Source organism: Pezoporus occidentalis, unplaced genomic scaffold, assembly GCF_034315485.1.
Source record: "Pezoporus occidentalis ecotype Australia unplaced genomic scaffold, CSIRO_AGI_Poc_V1 ctg263, whole genome shotgun sequence".
Classification (NCBI taxonomy): Eukaryota; Metazoa; Chordata; class Aves; order Psittaciformes; family Psittacidae; genus Pezoporus; species Pezoporus occidentalis.
In genome coordinates, this window is record NW_026914534.1 from 34,503 (window position 1) to 53,986 (window position 19,484).

Consider the following 19,484-nt stretch of genomic DNA (forward strand, 5'->3'; position numbering starts at 1 on the left):
CTTTTGGATGTAGTTAACCTCCTGAGTGCTGTGACCTGTGTGGTCTGGGAAAAGACCTGCTTGCAGAAGAGGACTCACTAGATTTAGTCAGCTCTGCAGCCTCCATGGAAAGATCTTGTATTAGTAGCTTTGCTCCTCCTTTACTTTACAAAATTGATTCTTCTCACTTCCCTTCTTCCACCGTCAGTGACCTCACAGTGGCTCAGCATCAGTGGACAAACATCCTTGAGGGAGAATAGATTGGCCCTTCTCCCTGTGTTGCAGGAGGGCAGGGTCTGAAAGATGATGTCCCCTGCACTTTTCCTAGAGGACGCTGGGTTGCAGAGTCTGCAAAGGAAAGGAGCAGTTTGGCACAGATGTCCAGCGCCCTGAGGTAAGTGCAAAAATAGCTGCTGGCAGCAGTGACCTGTGAAAACAGGGGAGCTGCATGGAGCTGGGCAAGCAGACATCTTCAGAGAAGACCTGGAGGAAGAGGGATTCTTCTGATGGGTTGCTTTGCCACCTTCTTTGTAAACATATGTAGGGTGTGTTATGTAAAGTGCTTCTTTTCGGGACCCTCAATACACATATCTCTTGTTCCTTTTCCATTAAACTCCTCTGGCAGTTTTGAGCTGATGAACAGCTTCTAAGAGGTTTTTAAAACTTAGCTGCATGAAGCAATCTCTTTCCTTATTGCTGGCATGTATTACAGCTACCCCATCCCTTCCATATTCAGAAAAAAAAAAACTAAATTTCATCCCATGGGTCTTTTGAGGGAAAAAATTCTGTTGGCCTAATGATGCCTTTTCTTTTGCAAGAAATATAGATACAAGGATGTTGTGGTCTTGAAAGTTGAATTAATATTCCTCACATCAAGTTCTCTAGAATCAGAAGTATGAAATACACTTAAAAATGGGAAAGCCTCACCCTCCAGTCTTGAAGAGGCCCAGAACAAGGGATTTTAAAGTCATGGCCAGATCAGTATTGCAAAAGCTGTGCTAGGTCACAAGGTAGCCCCAGGGAGCAAACACTGATCTGAAACTGAGGCCACCTACATTCACCACTTGGTTCTGCAGAGGAGGCAAGGAGCAAACCACCAGATTCCACCTCTTGTCTGCCTCCACATCAGCACCTCCCAAGTTTGTTGAGATTGCTGCAGAAAAGCAAGAAGGTGTGGATTGTCTGTAGCTTCATATTGGTAACCAGAGGTTCTGTATCCAAGCTGGTGTGATTTTTGAGTATACATCAGGAAATGAGTCAGTCACCGTATGCTTCCTGAAATATGAAAGGTGGCGAGAAGTAGGCAGCCTGATCACCAGTGCCTACTTACAATCTACTAAGCTAAGGAGGAAAAGACTCTTACCGAGGAGGAGATTTTGGAGAAAGAGACTGCTTTCTGCCAGGATCCTTTGTGACAACCCACCATGGAAAGTCCTGCCCTTAGTGTTTCAGGTACAATACTTGATCTCTACTGAAGCTGAAAGAAGGATGCTCATGTTCAGACACCTCTCTAAAAAGGCACAAAATAGAGCGACATATTTGCTTTCTGAAACCTGATCCAGCTCCCTGACTTCGCTGTGTTTAAGCAAGGGCTAATGCTCCCAGCTGTTTCTTTGAGCTTATTTTTAGCAAGCTCAAGGTTTCCAAAGTGCCAAAGTGTACCAGCAAAATGTGCCAGTGTTCTGTTTTGTTCACCAGGCTTTGAGCCCTGATGTTGAGACAATCACAGAACTGATTTGGTTCCTTGACCTTCTTTTTCAATGCCAATGTCTTGTCCTTGATAACACTGTCCTGGAAAATGTCACTACTGGTTGGCTTTCCCCCACACCTCACTTGAAAAGCTCACTTACAACCGTCTGCATGTTCATAGCCTGAAGCACATTTCTCTTTTGGTCCAGATGAAGTCCATCCCTTCTATGCAAGTGCTCTGTAGTACAGAAGTGTTCCCAGCTTCTGCTGAAACCTCATTCTCAGTCAGGTTATGAATCTACCATCTGTGTCCCTCCCTCGTCCTAAGCAGCATAGTGGGAACTCTTCAGCAGCAGGAGAGTGTAAACACTCTGGTTTCATCTTCTTCCCCTGGAGCTTGCAATTGCAACCAAAGCTTTTCTCTTTCCTTTCTTTGCCACAGGCATTGAAGTAGACCATGACAATTACAGTCCTCTCTGGCTTATCCTAGAAGCCACTCATGTACACTGTGAAGTCTGTCATCTTCACGTCCTTCCCCAGAGTATCGAGAAACTCCTCCAACCCCAGTTCTATCCACCTGTGTCTCAAAGCAGGGATTTAGGCTGGAAAGCTGGATGTTGGATCTGGTATGTGTGCACAAAGTGGGCGTGGGATGGGTTCTAAAAGGGCCCTGTTTGGGATACTGTAAGTACCATGCATTGTAGAAGAGGGTTCTGTTATATAGTATGGAGCTTGTATGCACAATGCACCATGACCCTTTATGCACATAGAAATGGTGTACTTCAGTCTGGCATCCTACTTCAGGGTTGTTGTTCTCTGGACCAGTCCTCCCAAGAAACGTGGATGTGTCCTCTAATCAGAAATGGGATGGGGAAAGTGAATGGGAGAGCTCATATAGTGAGGTGATGGGCTACAAAATAATCTGTGAAAAGCTATCTTAAAAACTAAATTAAACATGTAGCCATGTGTAGCCTGTGAGGAAATAAAGAGGAAACTACCTTCCGCACAAACATCTCTTCTACACAGTACTTGTGTGGACAGTGATGTTGATGTGGGCATGAGTCATAAGAGTGGTCCTTGGTAATCTAATTCTGCCCTGGTGGAGTTTAGGGTTTCCCTTTCCCCAGAGCTCCAAATGTCAAGGAGCTCAAAGGAAATGCTGGTTTTAGGATGTTGGTTTGGTTTTTTTTTTCAACAGAATCTTTCTTGAAAATAGGGGGCTTTGGGGAGTATTTCAGAGGAGAATTTCCTCATCTTATCCCACCAATTTCCAGCTGCCATCAGAAGAGCATCTTCTGTCAGTGAGAAGCAAACTGTAAGGTAGAACCTGCTGTGGGCTGTCCTCAGTGACAACAGGGTTTATCTTGGCTCCATCCAACCTCAGGAGCCTTTATTGTTCTCTATAACCCTTATCCTAGGCCAAGCTCACCTTGTCTCAAAAGCCAGGTTTCTCTTTACTGTTTGTGTCTGCAGTGAATTAGAAAAAAAAAAATCAAAGAATAACTAAAGAAATATCTGTTTTTATTATTGTTATTTTTGTTTGTTTACTTTGTTTGATTTTGGAGTGGTAACAAAGAGGCACTACCTGATCTTTCAGACACTACCAGCGAGGTTCACTACCCCTCCAAGCCTTTGTACCTCCCAGAATGATGACATTTTTAGATAGCATTTTTTAAAACTGCACATTTTCAAACCAAAGGGTCACTCAGTCATGCCCTACCCTTGTGGCTTCTGCTAGTTATGCAGGGCGTATCTGCAGATGCAGGGAAACGCTTTCTCTACCAGGTTTCCTTTCCTCCCTCCCCTGTCCTGATCATTTGTTCATGAGGGTTCAGGAAGTGGGATGAATCCAGCTGGGCCAAAAGCATCTGCTGACCATCGCTATAGTCTTGTGAAATTGCTTCAGGGACACCAGGCAGCAGAGCACTCAGGCACAGCACACAGGTGAACTAAGAGCATGGGAGAAATGCCAAGCTCATGTCCTGGCTCTGAGCTGGCCAACTTCCCTTCATCCGGAAGCACGAGCTCTCAGACCTCACAGGAGTGGTGACTTGCTCTTGCTGGATCTCCCGACAGGTTTGGTACTGTACTTGAAAGATGCGCTCAGCTCCTTCTCGAGATTACCACCTCCTCTTAATAGATTTCCCTTCGAAAAGGTTTGTATTACTGACAGATATTCTTTCCAATCAGGTCTCGGTAATAAGTAATTTCTGAGGTCCTCACACCAGGTTATGCCTTCATGTAAATGCTAAAAAAAGTACAAAAAAGATCTATCTGCTTTAGACCATTTCCCTTTCTCCCTCTCTCTAAGCACACTGGCAATAGTACGGAATGTTTCTGATTATTTTTCCTAGCCTTGGTGGGTTACCAAGAGGAATCACCTTGCAGCTATCAAATTTTGTGAATGGAAGACCTGAATAGAAAATGAAGGCCTGGCTTGACAAAAATAATGATGATTTGAATTGTGTCATTTGTGGTTGGGTTGTTTGGGGTGGGTTAATTTGTGGGTTGGGCTGGTTTTTTTGGAGGGAGGGGGTTGGGTTGGTTGGTTGGTTGGTTTTGTTGTTGGGTTTGGGTTTTTTCAGCTCAGATTCAGCTATTTAAAACTGAATCTTAGTCTGCCTGGACCTAGGAGAAACCATTAGGACTGTGATGCAGTGATATTATTCATCACATTCCCTCTCTGCCTTCTGAAGTGCAGCTCTACAAAATCCTGTGTTCTTCTGTACATGTCCTCTGCTAACCCTGAAATGTGATTGACAACTTGTCACAAGCATGAGGGGGGACCACATGCCAGGTACTGAACAGTGCAAGATCACCAAACCTATTGACTTCTCTTTTCCTGATCTGACAGGGCTAGCATATGGGTCACTCTATGAAAGAAGTGCCTGAAAACAGACAAAAGAATATACTTTTTTATACCATGAGTAACTGGGAAATTGTGGACTTTACTGTTCCAGGAGGCAATGGAGACAGCTGGCGTCAGCAGAATCAAAAGGTATCAGATAAATCCACGGGCAACAGGGGCCTGTTTTTGTAGGGGGGCAAGCAGGTATGTACCATTGAGACCTGCACGCTTCCGCAATAGCATCTCCTGCTAGTACTGCAGGACACCAAGTACTGGATTACAGGGACCATCTCTGGCCCAGAGCAGTCTCGATGAGACAGGAAATTCAGAATTGGAGCATAAACCTAACAACCCTGGGCGACATTGAATGCGGCAGGAGGAAAATAAAGAATTGCTATCTATAGTAAGTCACACATTGCAGAGCAAGTGCCTGAAAGAGATGGACTGAACCAGCCTTTTGGGATGGCTGTTTCTTCTCGGGCTCTAGAGGGAGCTTCGGAAAGTGGAGAAATGCTGCATGTGAACTCTTCAGAAGAGTGCTGAAATGAAGTGAGATGCATCCTTGTCTGAAGTTCAAAGCAACAGTTTTTAACTTCTTCTGGACTTCTTCAGCCATTCGTGTGTCTGACATGTTTATACATGAAACATGCCAGATGGAAGGGTTACTCAAACACAATTAGTTTCATCATTTTGTTTTTATAACAGTGCATTTCTTACAGGGAGTGTTTTCTGCTGAACCTTAAACCTGCTAGTAAAAGCTTAACAATATGAAATGAATAATAATTCAAAACCCCCAAAAAAAAACAAAACCCTCAAAAAATAGGTCTTGCAAGTGTTTTAAAAAACTGAGAGAACACAAGAACACATGAGAAATTTAGAGGAGTCGAGGATGTGGTCTTCGATCACAGTCCAAACCTCTCAACTTTTGGTTCATCTTCTTCAAATGCAGTACCAGTTTCTATAAGGACTGAGGATAAACTCTTTTCTTTGATGAGAAGGAATGCAGCAGTGACACATGACTGTGATTATCCCAGGACAAGTCAAATCCGCCTTTATGAAGTATGAGGGGTTTGAGCTGAATATTCCCAACACAAAGTCAGCATCATTGGTAAAACTGGCATGGAATCAACATGAAGACCTGCAATAAAGACTCAATCTAACCAAATATCTCCAATACCTAAACTTGATTACAAGTTCTCTTATCTAAGTTAATTTTTAATTAAATGCCTGTGTATTTTTATGAATACTAAATATCTCTCTTGGCTAGCTGCAAATGATGTTCAATAGAACAGTTGGTTAATCTGAAGAAGCAAAAGAAGAATTAAGATTAAATAAAATCACAGATTCTAAAACCATACTCTTTTTCTTTCATATATAAAAATAAATACTAGAGTTCATAAAAATAGTAAAAAAAAGTTTTCTTTACAAAATTTATGTCAGACAATATCAATGCACTGAGACCTCATATCATCACACGAGTTATTTTTTGTTTTATTCTTTTAAATTCTTGGTTCAATGTGATGCTCTTTTAGCCTGTTTGAAATCATGTGGCCCAGCCACTGCCCTGGTAGCTGGTAAGGAAGCACATAGATATGTAGGGTGAGCCCAGTCACCACAGTTTTCTGGCCTTGGCCAGTGACAAATACAGAGATGGAATGAGGAAGTCTTCATTATGTAAATACGGGATGATACTAAATCCCATTTTCCTGACAAAAGTATTTTTTCCTAGCCCTTCTCTCCAGTGTGATTGATTAGTGAATTGTTGCTTGGTGCTCTCAAGCCTCCGAGTTTAGAGTTTTTCTAGGTACCGTCAAAGCCAAGACTTTTTACCTCACCAGCAGCCATATCAGAGCAATTGAAAACAAAAATTGAGGCGTAAGAGATGTCGAGAGTGTCTCTCTTAGATATCATTAACCCAGAAATCAACCTGTCCCCCTGGCAAGGGGACAAATAGGGGGGCCAGGTAAAAGCTCTGTCCTGTGCTGCCTGATAGAAACGCAGACATTCTAATTTCCTAGCTAATGAATGTTACATCTATCCAGTAATCTGTTCTTGCAAGGTTTCCAAAACTAGCTTTAGGGATTTACACCTGAGTTTTTCCAGCCCATCAGTTGGGTTTTTTTTTTTTGGTAAAGACATATTATTAGTGCCATGCTTCCCAGCTAAGCTGCTTTTCCTTCCCATTCAGACTGCAGTTCTGGGGGCACTGCCCAGACTCACCAATGTGCAGAACAGAAAGGCCATCAAAAGCTCCTGCACCAGCAGCTCCTCCTCCTGCACTGGATGACATGGACATCATCCTGGCAGGCCATAGAGCAGTATATAAAACTAAAGATTAGCTAAACACTGCAAGACTCACACTGGCAAAGGGCAATAAGAAACCATGGACATCTGTGCCTTGTGTTTTGGTTGCAAGACACAGGGACTGTTCTAGCCTAGCTCCCTACAGAAATGAAGGTTACGGGAGCAGGACTGTTGGCAGGTTTGTCAACCAGTAGCTTTTTTAGCTTCCTAGACAATCTCAGACAGAATTTTATAAAGCAGCCTAGGTTTCAAAGACACTGACTTCTCGCTAGTTTCATGAAAATAAGTAGTTATGTAGGTGAGAAGAATCCAGACTCTTGTTTTCTTTGAGAGAAATATTGCAAGGTGAGCTCAGTCATCAAGAAGTCCACAGGAAAGAAAAGCCACAAGAAACCGGGCTATCTAATTTCTACTTTTCACCAAGCTATTAGGTTTCTTTGCAGTTCTGGAAATAGGGCAATAATTCTCTGTTCTCTACAGTGCTTGAGGGTATAGGGAGCAGACTTGCTTGTTTTGGCACTGCTGCCATTGTTGAGATACTGAACAGACAAAAATCCTCCAGCAGCACTGGTATCAGCAGAACCTGCATATGGCCACACTCAGTCACATCATCTGTTCCATAGGCAAGGCTGGAGGCATTCAGGCTAAGTGGGGATTTGGGATTTTGTGTGTCAGAAAGAGTGCCTTATGGCATACAGCCTGCACTGAAACACATAAATTAAAGGTGACAATGACAGTATAAGCTGGTCTGTTTAAGTCCATTGCAGAAATTCAATCTCCATGTCCAAATAAATATTTGATCTCTGTAGACAATGCCGGCAGGGTTTTGACAAGGCAATTTAGGATGGTAGTTTTGTTATATGAAAGCTTGCTTACAAAGCAGGAACAGGCACAGTCAATGTACTTGGCTTATATCCTACCAAACTGGAACTAACAAGAGGTGTTTCTATCCCACAGGCTGTCCAGTTTCTTACACCTTGCCCTACTCTTTGTAGCTTTCTCCAAACCTAGATAAAATCACACACACACACCACTGACCTCAGTCCTATCTCATTCTGAAATGCTTTCAAAACTTTAGTTTGGATCTACTGGTAAGTTTACTAAAAGCCGATGCAGCCCTTTTTGATCTAACTTGCTTTATTTGTTTTAGTTTTGGCCCACTAAAGTTCTCACTGAATCTGAATGAATATCTGGCTGTGAAGAGTTAAAACTTGTCATTGGTTCAAGTGACCCCAGAATCCAGCAGTTAAGCTTGAAAGTACCAAGAGTGATGGAAAGTCCATTAAAAAGATGATATTTGAATGGAAATTTACTCAAATGTACTAATTTATTTGGTCATAGCATACCTTTGACACTCAGCTCCAAATGTTACACATTTACAATTCAAATGTTACATTGCACTAGCTCCAAACAGCTTCACAATAAACATTTCTGCTATATATCCTTTCTGCTGGAGAGAACAACAGCAGAAAGACCAGTCCTTTCTGCTAAAATTCACTGGAAGGAAGAGAGCTGAGGCAATAAAACATCCTTCCTTCCCCTTGCTGGTCATCTGCTCCTATAAAATGCCTCCAGGGCAGAATTTGCATGAGTCTGGCTTCTGCCCCTCTCAAGAGGGTGTGGCTAGATGGGAAAGGGTGGAGCAGAGGGACCATTTTTGGTCAAGGTAGTTGTGAAACACCTGCTGTGCCCCTTCCACCCCCAAGCACAAGTGCTGGACAGGCCAAGAATTAAGAGGCTGCAGCAGCAGAGGGACTGGGTGAAAACCTGCATCAGGCAAGATGGTGAGGCCTCCACTAGGTTGCAGGATTACCTAGTGAAGGTCAGACCTACCCCACAGGTCTTGAGATCCCCAGTAGCCAAGATTCACTCCAAGCAGGCTCCTGGGTCCTGCTTGGTGACTTGGCAGATGTGCTCACATCTGGGCGGGTGCACTGATGGCACTGAAAGCCTTTCAGTCCTTGGCAGGCACTCAGAAAATAAGCTCCTCTCCCATCCTGCTCCCATTCCTACTTGTTCACTTTTGCTGGAGAGGGTCTCCGTAATTATTGCTGGGAGAGAAGACCAGCATTCTCCCCAAAGAGGTGCTTGTGAGAGTGTTAGTAGGGATAAAACAGGTAACACCATACTGCTGTAAGGAAACTCGCTAGGAAATACTGTTCCTTATTCTAATCACATTTCATTTTTAAAGTCAGGTTGACATCTGTAGTTCTTAGGGAGAGTCCTTACTTTCTGGGTCTGCGCCCCATTATTGGGGTGGATTATGGAGAAGCATTCTCTTTAGATGGTGAAGGAGCCCAGGGATGATTCCATAAGAAACCATCCTAGGCTGAGACCAGCATCTCGTCTTATGTGACGTGCAGGTCTTTCAGTGTGAAGGAAACTCTGTGAGGGAATAAAAAAGCAGATTTTCTCTTCGGCACTCAAATCATGTCCTCATGATTGCAGTTGCATAAGGAAGAAGCCTATTATGTTTGGGAACGTGCAAAAGAACTCTTGTGTCTATCAAATGTAAACCTCTGCCAAGGCACATGGGCTCCAATTCAAGTGTGTTTGCTAAAACAAAGGGAAGGGCTAAAGCACAGTTTCCTTCAATGTCAAAACTCACCTTCCTGTTAAAATGCAATGTGTACAAAGTGTGACAGACTAGACAGCTTATTTAAGCATCTTCAAAACAATGTTTTCTTTTTTTCAGGTCTGTGACACGTTGAAGTAGCTCTTCAACATTATTTATATATTCATTCATGTCCCAGCTCATGCAGGTCCACCCTGACAAAACACTTCACATACTGTTCCACAGTCATTTTAAGATGATCTAAAACCAAACTCCCATTCAAATGAATAATCACAGCCTCCTCTCCCTGACTGCTGCCTCTTGATCTTTGAGCTTTCCTAAGGTCAGCCCCAGCAATTGCGTGGCTACATATCACACACATTCAACAGTGAAGCCTTACCACTCAGTGATAGCCAGGTAGCTTTAGCTAGGCCAGGGGGACACAAGGGGCACAATCAGAGATTCCATGTCACCAAACAGCCCTGAAGAGTAAAAGCCCACCAAGCAAGAAAGTAGATGCCACAACTTCAACACAACTGCTGAAAACAGATGTCCCTGCCGCCACAGGCCACTTTAGCCTGTACCATTTAGTGCCACCAAAAAAAATCCTTTTTTCCTGAACTCATCCAAAGAACCTGTCTTTGATTAAAGCTGGTTCTGTCTCAGTATGAAAGTCAATGCCGGGAATGACACTTAGGCTGTTCCTCCCTAGCACCTTTATCACTTCCTCCCTCTGGCCGCATCTGTATGTGGGCACAACTTCTAGGCAAAAGAAGGCAGCAAAAGAGGGGACCCCAATGACCTTTTCATTGTGATCTTTGCTGGGCAGGCACCTCAGGAAAACAACCTATTTTTTTTCCAGATGCCTTTTTTTCTCAACCATCATGGTGTCTATGGTTAAGAAACAGAGCAAATCCATAGGGAAATCCCTCCTTTTGCAGGATACTGCATGGTTTTAACTACTCAGGACAAGGAATAGGAATTCAGAGCAATTGTCTTGCTGTGGAGCTGCTTCCCTTTTATGGAGTGGAGAACAGCTCCAGCTTTCACACAGCTCTGCTCTACTCCAGCCAGTCACACACACGATTGTCCCAGAGAGCTGGGATTTTGAAAGTACACTGGCCTTGAATGAAATAAGCTGGCTGGCTGATGGTCCACTGGGTCTAGACGTGTGGAAGGGGAGTGGGGGGGACTTCAGTCATCATGCAATTAGCAGCTCCAGCACTGAGGAAAGTCAGTTGCTATTTCAGGGAAAGGAAACGTAACTGTTCCCCAGGGGGGAATGACTGCACTAGCTCAGCACCAGGAACAGGCTGAGATTTTTGACTTTTTTTTTTCCCTCTATACTTCAGGAAAAGCGAACACACAATGTTCATTCGCCCGGATCGTTTCCTGAACGTGATGTGTGCTAGCTGTCCCACAGGTCACTTTCCAGTGTGTCACATCCTTCTGCACAAGGGAGTGCAGGAAATGGCAAACTCCCAGTATGAGGCAAAGCATTCCCATCGCTGCAATTGGTCCACAGGAGCTATAAATTGGTCTCCTCCAGAAACAGATCAAAATTTGTCTTTGGGGAGGTCAGCTGGAAACTAAAGGTAAGTTTGAACTAGTATTTTTTGGAGACTCTGAGCACTGTATTAGAAAAGCGTTTTCAGTTTTTGGACTAATTAATACCTTTTTTGTTGGGGAGATTTTTCTCTAGGAGCAGGATTTGTCTTTATTTTCCTTTATGCTGGTATATAATCAGTGTATTCAAAAGACATGCATCACTGTGTGGTTTATGTTATATATTGAATAACTCTCCAATTAACTGCAGTGAGATTTCTGCTGTTATTACCTGAGAATGTTCTCAGCGAGAAAATATGAAGAGCAAATTGTTAAGAGGCCACAGGAATCAATATATTTAATGATCATCATGTTGATCTGGTTTTAAGTTATTGATAATATGCTCATTTTTCATTTCAGTGCCAATATCAATTTAATTTAAGTGTTAATCTCTGTTCTTTTAGCTTCATCTCTGACTATAGTGTAAAAAATAAGAGGACACTGCCTCAAGCTAAGAAAAGCACACTGGACCAAGTGGCTCAAATGGTCCAATGATAACAAGAGAGCCTGTGGTCATTGTTCAGAAGGACATAGGGGGAGGTCCTAAAGGATTCTGTGTGAGATGGATTAGGACATCCATTCAAGTAAAAGGGAAAAAAAACTGCAGTGAGAATTACACACTTCAGGATGGAAAGACTTTAGGAGGTTTTCTCCTTCTGAAACAGGGATTCAGCAGAATGAAGCCCCCAGGATGTTAACTATATAGTATGCACTTGTGAGGGGCCAGGCACCTCCAGTTCACATAGTACAGAAGATTTAGAAGTGAAAAAGTGACTGCAGCACTGAATAGTTTTGCTTAGTTAGCTCTGGGACAGGATCTTTCTGCTACAGAGACGTCTTTTAGCTATGACGGCATTACAAACTGCAAACATCCTTTTAGCTAGACCTGGCTAGGTGCAGAGGCAGCACAACCTTATGCACAGTGTAATGCTGTGAAGCGCAAATCTCTGCTCCCACCAGACAACTAGTGATGCTACACTCCTGTTGCCTCCCTTGCCTCAGTTGCTCTATATATAAGTAGGGTTAGGGATGCTGGCTTCCTTTGAAAAGCACATTTCCAACCTGCAAATGCTTATTGGAACATTTTTTTCTACCCTTGTGACAAAGGGCAGAGATCGCCTAATACTGAAACCATGAAGATTCATCCTCTAAAAGGGAAGACACTCTCCTGCTATCTTGCCAGGGAACGTTGCAATATTTTTCAAGTCATTTCTGTTTGCAGGCCCCTGTATTTACCCTTTCCCCCATTCCCAAGGGAATGATTATGGAAAGTGGGCTCACTTTTCTGATGTGACCTTCATGAATCTTTTAAACAAGGTCCATTAGTCTCCCTGCCACTGTCACTAGGGATCCACCACCACTGGTCGTACCAAGCACCACAGAACAATGGTTCCCATCTTTTTCCAGACCCTGATACCAAGTTACAATAGGAAAAAAAAAATGCTGCAAGACCTAGAGTTGCTTAGGCTTAAAAAGAAAGGAAGGATGTTCACAATACCCATGTGAGACATCAATGAGCCTCTCACCTCCTAGATGGAAAAGCCAGACCTTGACTCCCCTTAGCAGCTTCCCTCTATCCTCCTTTAATGGGAATTGACCCCTAAATAGCAACCTGGGATGGGTGGCTTTCACCTCCTCAGAGCCTGGCCTTTCTTGTGAAAGATGCCCTTGAACACTGTAGATCCAGTGAATACTATCATGGGAACAACACATTAGTTCTGGCAGCATTATTATTCTGGGCACTGACTCACTTAATCTCAAAGGAATTTATGTCCCCAGGGTTGGAAGTGTCTTCTCAGAGGTAATAACAACAGCATCCCTGACTCAAGCTTTTAAGACACTTTAGTCTTCTCAGGGAACACGAAAAACAGTGGAATATGATAATTAAATGAACATGTGTGTATGTGCACATGTATGTGGGTGCGTACGTGTGTGTAGACAGCAACCCTTTCATGTAGCTGGTTGAAGCGAAGTTAAAACTGGCTGAATGCCATCCCTGAAATGGTGGTCCACACTGAGCATGTCTCAACCTCAATCCAGCCTTTTTTTTTTTCTGGACAGGCGCCATGCAGAGAAATGGTGCTGCCTTCCCTCAAACACTAGACCCCACACATGACTTCCACATCGCACTGCTGGATCAGAGACGGAGGCTGCGTGGCCAAATTGCTCACCTTCACAAGGCGGCTCGTAAACTCAGCAAGCTCCGACAAAGGTCCCTGATTGCCAATGTCAGTGGGAGCACCCTGACCGCTGCAGGAGCTGTCACAGCCATCGTGGGGCTGTCCCTCAGCCCGGCAACACTGGGAGCCTCTCTCCTGGTGTCAGCTGTGGGTCTGGGTCTGGCCACAGCTGGGGGGGCTGTCAGCATCACCTCCGATCTCTCCTTAGTGCTTTGCAATTCCCGGGAGGTGAGGAAGGTGCAGGAAATCGCTATGACTTGTCGGAAACAGATGAGGGAAATCCTTGGCTGCCTGGAGTTCCTCCGCCGAGGGCAGGGCCCAGGGGACCCCACACTGCGCCAGTCAGAGAAGAGAGCCTCCATCTCGCTGTACAACTCCGTCTGCTTCATGGTCTTCTGTGGCTCCCACAGCTTCCTCGTGCCAGAGTACACAAAGGAGGTCACTAAAGTGAGCCAGGCGGTGCTTAAGGCCAAAATCCAGAAGCTGGCTGCCAACCTCGAGACCTGCACCAGAGCGATGGATGAAGTCTGTGAACTTCTTGAGTCGAGGACAGAGCTTTCCCCATGCATGAGGAGACCCAACTTGAATGCTAAAAAGACTGCTGAGATCCCAAGATCATCCAGCTTAAACAGTGTTTGCCCTATAATTAAAACCAGGCTTGGAGACAATTATTAATTGTCACCATTAGCACTGCTACCTGTTGCTATTGTAATATTGGTGGTGTTAATCTGCACAGGTGCACACATCTCTCATGTGCCTTATCTATATCTGAACACAAACTCCTTCCTGATAGGAAGCTAAAGCTTCCACACACACACCACCAACTGACAGTAGTCACCTCATTCAGGTTGGAGGTTATGATGGACTGTTGTGTACACACCAGCAGATCCCAGAGCTTGAAGGCAGCGGTAGATGGCCATTCCTCAGACCCATGCTTCCCCAGCCATCTGCCCAGCTCTGCTTCCCCAAGGCAGCAAAAAGTAGCATGTCAGGAGGCTGATGAAATCCCTGCAGCCATGGTGCTGATTGAACCTGGTTTGTAAATAACTTATAAATCTATGAATGGTAAAAGGGTTAGGGCACCCTCAAAAAACCAGCAGTTGCCAGTTCCTCATAGAGTATTGTCCAGTTACCGAGGTACATTTGGAAATGCTGTTGAAGGAAGCATCTCCAGATATGACAGACTGTATGGATAGCTCATCACCCCCAGGTGAAATAGCAGGGCCAGAAATTGTTATCCATTTTGAAGAAACCTCTGCAGGCTGAGAACTGTGATGTTTGTGTTCTATTTATTTACACAGAATTATTTTAAGGTTCTGATATTGTATTTAAAGATGTATTTTTTTTTCTTTTATAAAGGAGGCCTCTGCTCCAAAGGAAAGCCGCTGTTCTTAGAGGCAAAGTAAGTCTGTGGCATGTGAGAGCAAGTTACCTGTTCTTTGGCTGTGAGGGAAAGGAAGTCCCTATATGAAAGAAAAGCATGGCTGGAAGGCTGGTAACTATAAAATAGGTGAAACAAGGTCAAACACTGATGACAGATCTTATAAATCAAAACAGGAGAAGGACAGGTCAGTGTTCCTGGGACCACAGCCTGCCTCAGGGCACTGGTGGAAGAAAGCAGTTATATCTCTTGCATCAGGGAGGAAAATGTAGGTTGGTGCTACTGGTCTGAGCTGGAGCACAGCTGTGATGGAAGCACATCTGAAAGGTGGAGGTGCCCCTCTCCATGCAGTCAAGCAGCCTGTGAAACCCACAGTGGTTTGCCTGAGGGAGGAGGCAGCACTCATGGAGAGCTACATATACTCGTAGCAGGGAAAGACTTCCCTTGTCCCAGGGAAGGCTTCATGTTAGCAAAATATATATTGGTACTAATACTCAAGAGGGGTGCAAAGGAATAGCATGATTCAGCAGCAGAACACTTATGAAGCAGGAGGAAGGGCTGGGTCTCTCCTTCAAGTGACTGTTCTGTTAAAGATGTCCTTCATGATTTTTGACCCTTTCAGTGCCTCAGTTCTCTGTCTAAAAATTGGGATAGTAGTACTTCCCTACCTCAAAAGAATGTTTCTGGGACAAATATTGAAAAGTGCTCAAGTAGTGTGATGGTGGGGATCACATCAGCACCTGGAAGAAGTACAAGGAAGAGACCCCAGAAACTAGCTTGAGACAAGTAGAGGAGTTAATGCAGGGATAATTCCCAGGGGTAATTCCACCTCCACAGGTAGCCTCAGTGGATAAGTGAAACTTCCCTGCAGATGCATGTATCAAAATGATTAGAAAAACTCACTCTGTAATTCTGTAACACTGAGCAAACTCTGGAGAAGGGCAACAATCCATCTCAGAGAGTTTGAATCCTTGTCCTTTTCGTCTCTTCCTTTTGTGACATCAACATATGTTTTTTTCACATAAGAACAAAAGCCTTGGCTCCTCAGAGTGTGACTCAGATGCTTGTAATGCCCGTTTCTGCCAAAAATGAACAACTACACTGTTGGTTTAATTAAATTAATATGAAGCACTTTTGCGTCAGTGTCTCTCTGCCCACCTGCACATGACCACATTCCTGCCCTCTGGCTCACCCTGCTCAGTTTCATGTTCCAGCACTGGAGCCAGGAATCGGTATGAGCAGCTGGACGTGTTCAGAAGGCAAGAATGAAAAGTGAGGTCCCCAGCTCCAGGCCACACAGCTGGCATTGGTGTATGAGTGCACATGGTTTTGTCTGAGTGTATATCTTTGTGTGCACATTAATTCATGTACACTGTGGATGTTGGTGTCTGACATGCAAACACCGTGGTGCATATATGTGAGCACATAAGTGTGAACTGCACCCTACACAAAAGCAGACATGATGTAACATTTTTCTTAGTGCTCCAGCATATCACCAGCTAACTCCACCAGATCAGTTGACTTTACAATGTACAAAGTACAACAGCTTTACAATGCTTATGAGATGGCTGGTTTCATCATCACAGAGAAAATTATGTAATATATTACTTTCCTACCTCCTCTCCAGTTTTCTGGAAATGCATCTTTGTCCATACATCCACACACAGGGAACGACATAGAACAGCAACATCTCTGAAAAGAAAAATCTGGCTGTCAGAAAGATTTGAATTTGATAGCTTTGAGCTCCATTATGGCTGGTTTGTCCTGCTCAACACAGTCCTGCACTGCAATCACAACCATTGTTTCAGCAGGCTGGGACAAATCAGATACTTTGCTTTGAGTCTCATCCACAAAGAACCAAAAAAAAAAAAAATCCTGCTTCTGTTCTGTTTTTCCCTAGGCTTACCCTTCACTCAAATTCTGGATTTGGGTTGTGCAGTGCTGTTGTGTGAGTGTAATTGAGCCTAAGGTGCAACACTCCCTTGGCCAGGTCTCAGCCACTCCCCTCTCTGGATTTGTTTGCTAGGAATGCAAAGGGAGGCTTAGGCAGAGAGTAGGATCCCCAGGCTGGAAGATCTACACAGGACAGGGGAGATGTGTGACTTTGCATCAAAACCCATACAGTGCTCTTGGATGCCTTCTAAGTCAGACAGTCCTGTGAATGTGTGTGCCCTCACACCCCAGCTACGGTTGACCTAGCAGCTAGCAGGCAGAGCAGGAGGTGTTTGGATCCTCCTCACCCAGCTCCAGGCATGCCATCCTGCCTCCTCCCGTGCAGTCAGCACGATCTCATGTGACACCCTGGGGAGGTAGCCCTGGGAGCTGTGCTGCCAGAAATCTACCATTTTGAGGGATAAGATTAATTTCTTAATACTTTGCTCCCTGAAACAGCATACTGCTGGGTCAGATGAGTGCCACAGCTGGTACTGAAAAAGCATCAAAAACAAGTGACCTGGGCTGGGACACGGTGCATCTACCGCAGTATCAGATTAGTTCCAATATTGTGACTCCTTTAGAGTCACAAGCAACATCTGGGAGAAGTGTCTTTGATAAGCAGCTTTTTTTGCTAGTAGTTATGTCATTTACCCTTTAGAGTACTAGATGTGCTGGTGGAACACTTCCTTTGGTACCTAGGCAGCGGAGGGAGAAGGGTTCATGTGTGATTTATGTTTAGGCAAGGCTAGCAATTATGAAGCCTGATTCAATGGTGAAGCAGAAGTGCAAACATGAATTTAACACAAAGTCATATAGTATGTTTTGAAAGCACAATAAAAGGTGTCTATGACAAATGAACTCAAGTACAGTCAAAGAGTCAGGATACAGCAATAACCTCCCTCTGAGCATCCCAGTGGGTAGACAGCACCATTTACTGTTTACTGTGACCTACTGTATGCACTGTCCATCTTATCTTATTATGCATCCCTTATGAAATAGTTTGCATTATACCTGCACTAAAATTCACCTGCTGTGGATGCTCCCAAGGGAAAACTGAGCTTATAATATGCAGTAGGGCTAGGAACACGTTTGGTCAAAAGCCAAGCAGTTTAGGACAGAAGGGAACTTTTATTCAAATGCATCTACTGACAAAAGGGAATTACTCAAACTGGAATTTCACCAGAATAGAATTGTTGCACCCTGCTCCCCACCAAAACAGCACCTACCATTTTATATGGGCAATGAGTTCAACAAAGAATCACAAGCAGTGACTTCCCGTCACATCCCTGACTCCACTTCCTGAGATATCCCAGTGACCCTTACAAGGGTTCATGTGTCAATGCTGGCCGGGCTTAACCTTTAGCATTAACAATATATAGCAAGCTCATAACTCAGATGGCTGTAATTTTTTGAAACTTATGGTCATCTGCACTGTGTGTTTCTTTTTTATTTATTATTTTAAAATAATTTTTCCTGAGCACAGTGGGATGCAGCAGTTTCATTTCCACTGCTGCCCAGTTAATTGTTTCAGGCTTCCTCTCCTTTCCCTGTCACGCAGAGCATTTGTTCAGACTTCCCCTCACTTTCCTCATTGTTCTGGGAGCAAAGGAAATGGCACACTTGAAATCCAATGACAGATGCTCAGGTATGTCAGCATTTCCACTGACAGCACACACAGCTGGGCTCCCCAACCAGCAGGAGAGATGGGGGCCTGCTCAGAAATGCAGTCATAAGCTTCATTTTGCAGCTGACTCTGCTGTCCTTTTGAAGCCCAAGCTCTTGGGTGTGTTAGCATCCTTTTCCCTAAATCAAAGGAGGCTCCCCTACCTGCAGGGTTGCCCTGCTGCTTCCAGCACTGGGACTACAGATCAAAAAGGCCACACTCAGACCAGATGGAAAACAATGAGCTCAGGAGCCAGCATCATGACGTGGTAAGTTGTACTTACCATGCATACCAGCGGACACTAAATCCATCACCATTTTCAATATTTTACTAGGCACTTGCAGGGTCTCTGAATTACAACAGCAGCAATGAAGAGAGCTAGGAGAGTGTCATTTCATGCTGTGAGTCACCATAGTTCGGTTTATTTTATGTATTTCTGGCAAAGTTGCACACTGGCTATTACTATAAGCAAGAAAATAAGGCAGAGCAATGACAATTCTTTTTCATTTTTTTTTTCTTCACTACTACTTCAAAATGTTTCATACCAGCACTTCTGAAGTTTACTTACTCTTTATGTCTATTATATATGTAGGTTTATACATTGTATTTTTGTGCCTGGCGAGCTCATTTGGGTTTGTGTTTTCACAACTGTAGGATTTATGACTACAGAACCCTCATAACACACACTGCCTAAGCAATGCTAAGGCTGAGCTGCAGGCCAAAGGCTCACCCATTTGCAGTTAGTGCCAAGCAGACAGGTTTCAGACAGCCAATTCAGTGTGCTTGAATCCCAGTACAGGTGGCTATAACTCCATAACTCCCTCTTCCCTGGAGTTCAGGGAAAATTCCCTCCCCAGTTTCCAACTTAGCAGAACATAGCACTCATCACACTGTGAGATCCAATCTCACTCCTCTAAACGAGATAACAAGGTTTTATTGAGGGACAAAGTCAATAAAGCAAAAGCAACAGCGCTGAGTGCATGACCGTAGCCAGAGGCACAAATGATTAGCATTTGTTACAGGTTTATATACTTTCACTATTACATTAGTTACATACATATTCATAATTCTCGCATATAGGCAGGGGATATTATAACTAGCTTCAAGAATTTATTATCATAAGTCTCCTCCTCTTGGCATCTGCGCACTGATTGTGGGATGGAGTCTTGAGGATGAAGTAAACAGTCTTCCTCTTGGGAGTAGGGGTCTTCAAGATGAAGTAAGCAGTCTTCCTCACAGTGTACTTTTCACCTTTGGCACAGCTGGACGCTCCAGTAATCACACAACCAGCTACATCTGTAATTATTCTGATAACTAGCAAAGATTTAAAACAGTGTGACCTTCCT

General features: G+C 44.0%; 2 protein-coding genes across 2 annotated transcripts in view; both read left to right on the top strand.

Annotated features, from left to right (window-relative positions):
* Positions 1-19,484, top strand: part of LOC134166482 (histone H2B 5-like) — a 218,780-nt gene that overhangs the window by 19,184 nt on the left and 180,112 nt on the right. The gene's annotated exons all lie outside the window — the stretch shown is intronic.
* On the top strand, positions 10,835-15,671 carry APOLD1 (apolipoprotein L domain containing 1). Its single transcript, XM_062624146.1, has 2 exons — positions 10,835-10,969; positions 13,041-15,671. The coding sequence occupies exon 2, from the start codon at positions 13,046-13,048 to the stop codon at positions 13,832-13,834; it is 789 nt and encodes a 262-aa protein (XP_062480130.1). The 5' UTR covers positions 10,835-10,969; positions 13,041-13,045; the 3' UTR covers positions 13,835-15,671.

Coding starts and splice junctions, on each gene's coding strand:
- APOLD1 (XM_062624146.1), top strand. CDS start 13,046: ATGCAGAGAAATGGTGCTGCCTTCCCTCAAACACTAGACCCCACACAT.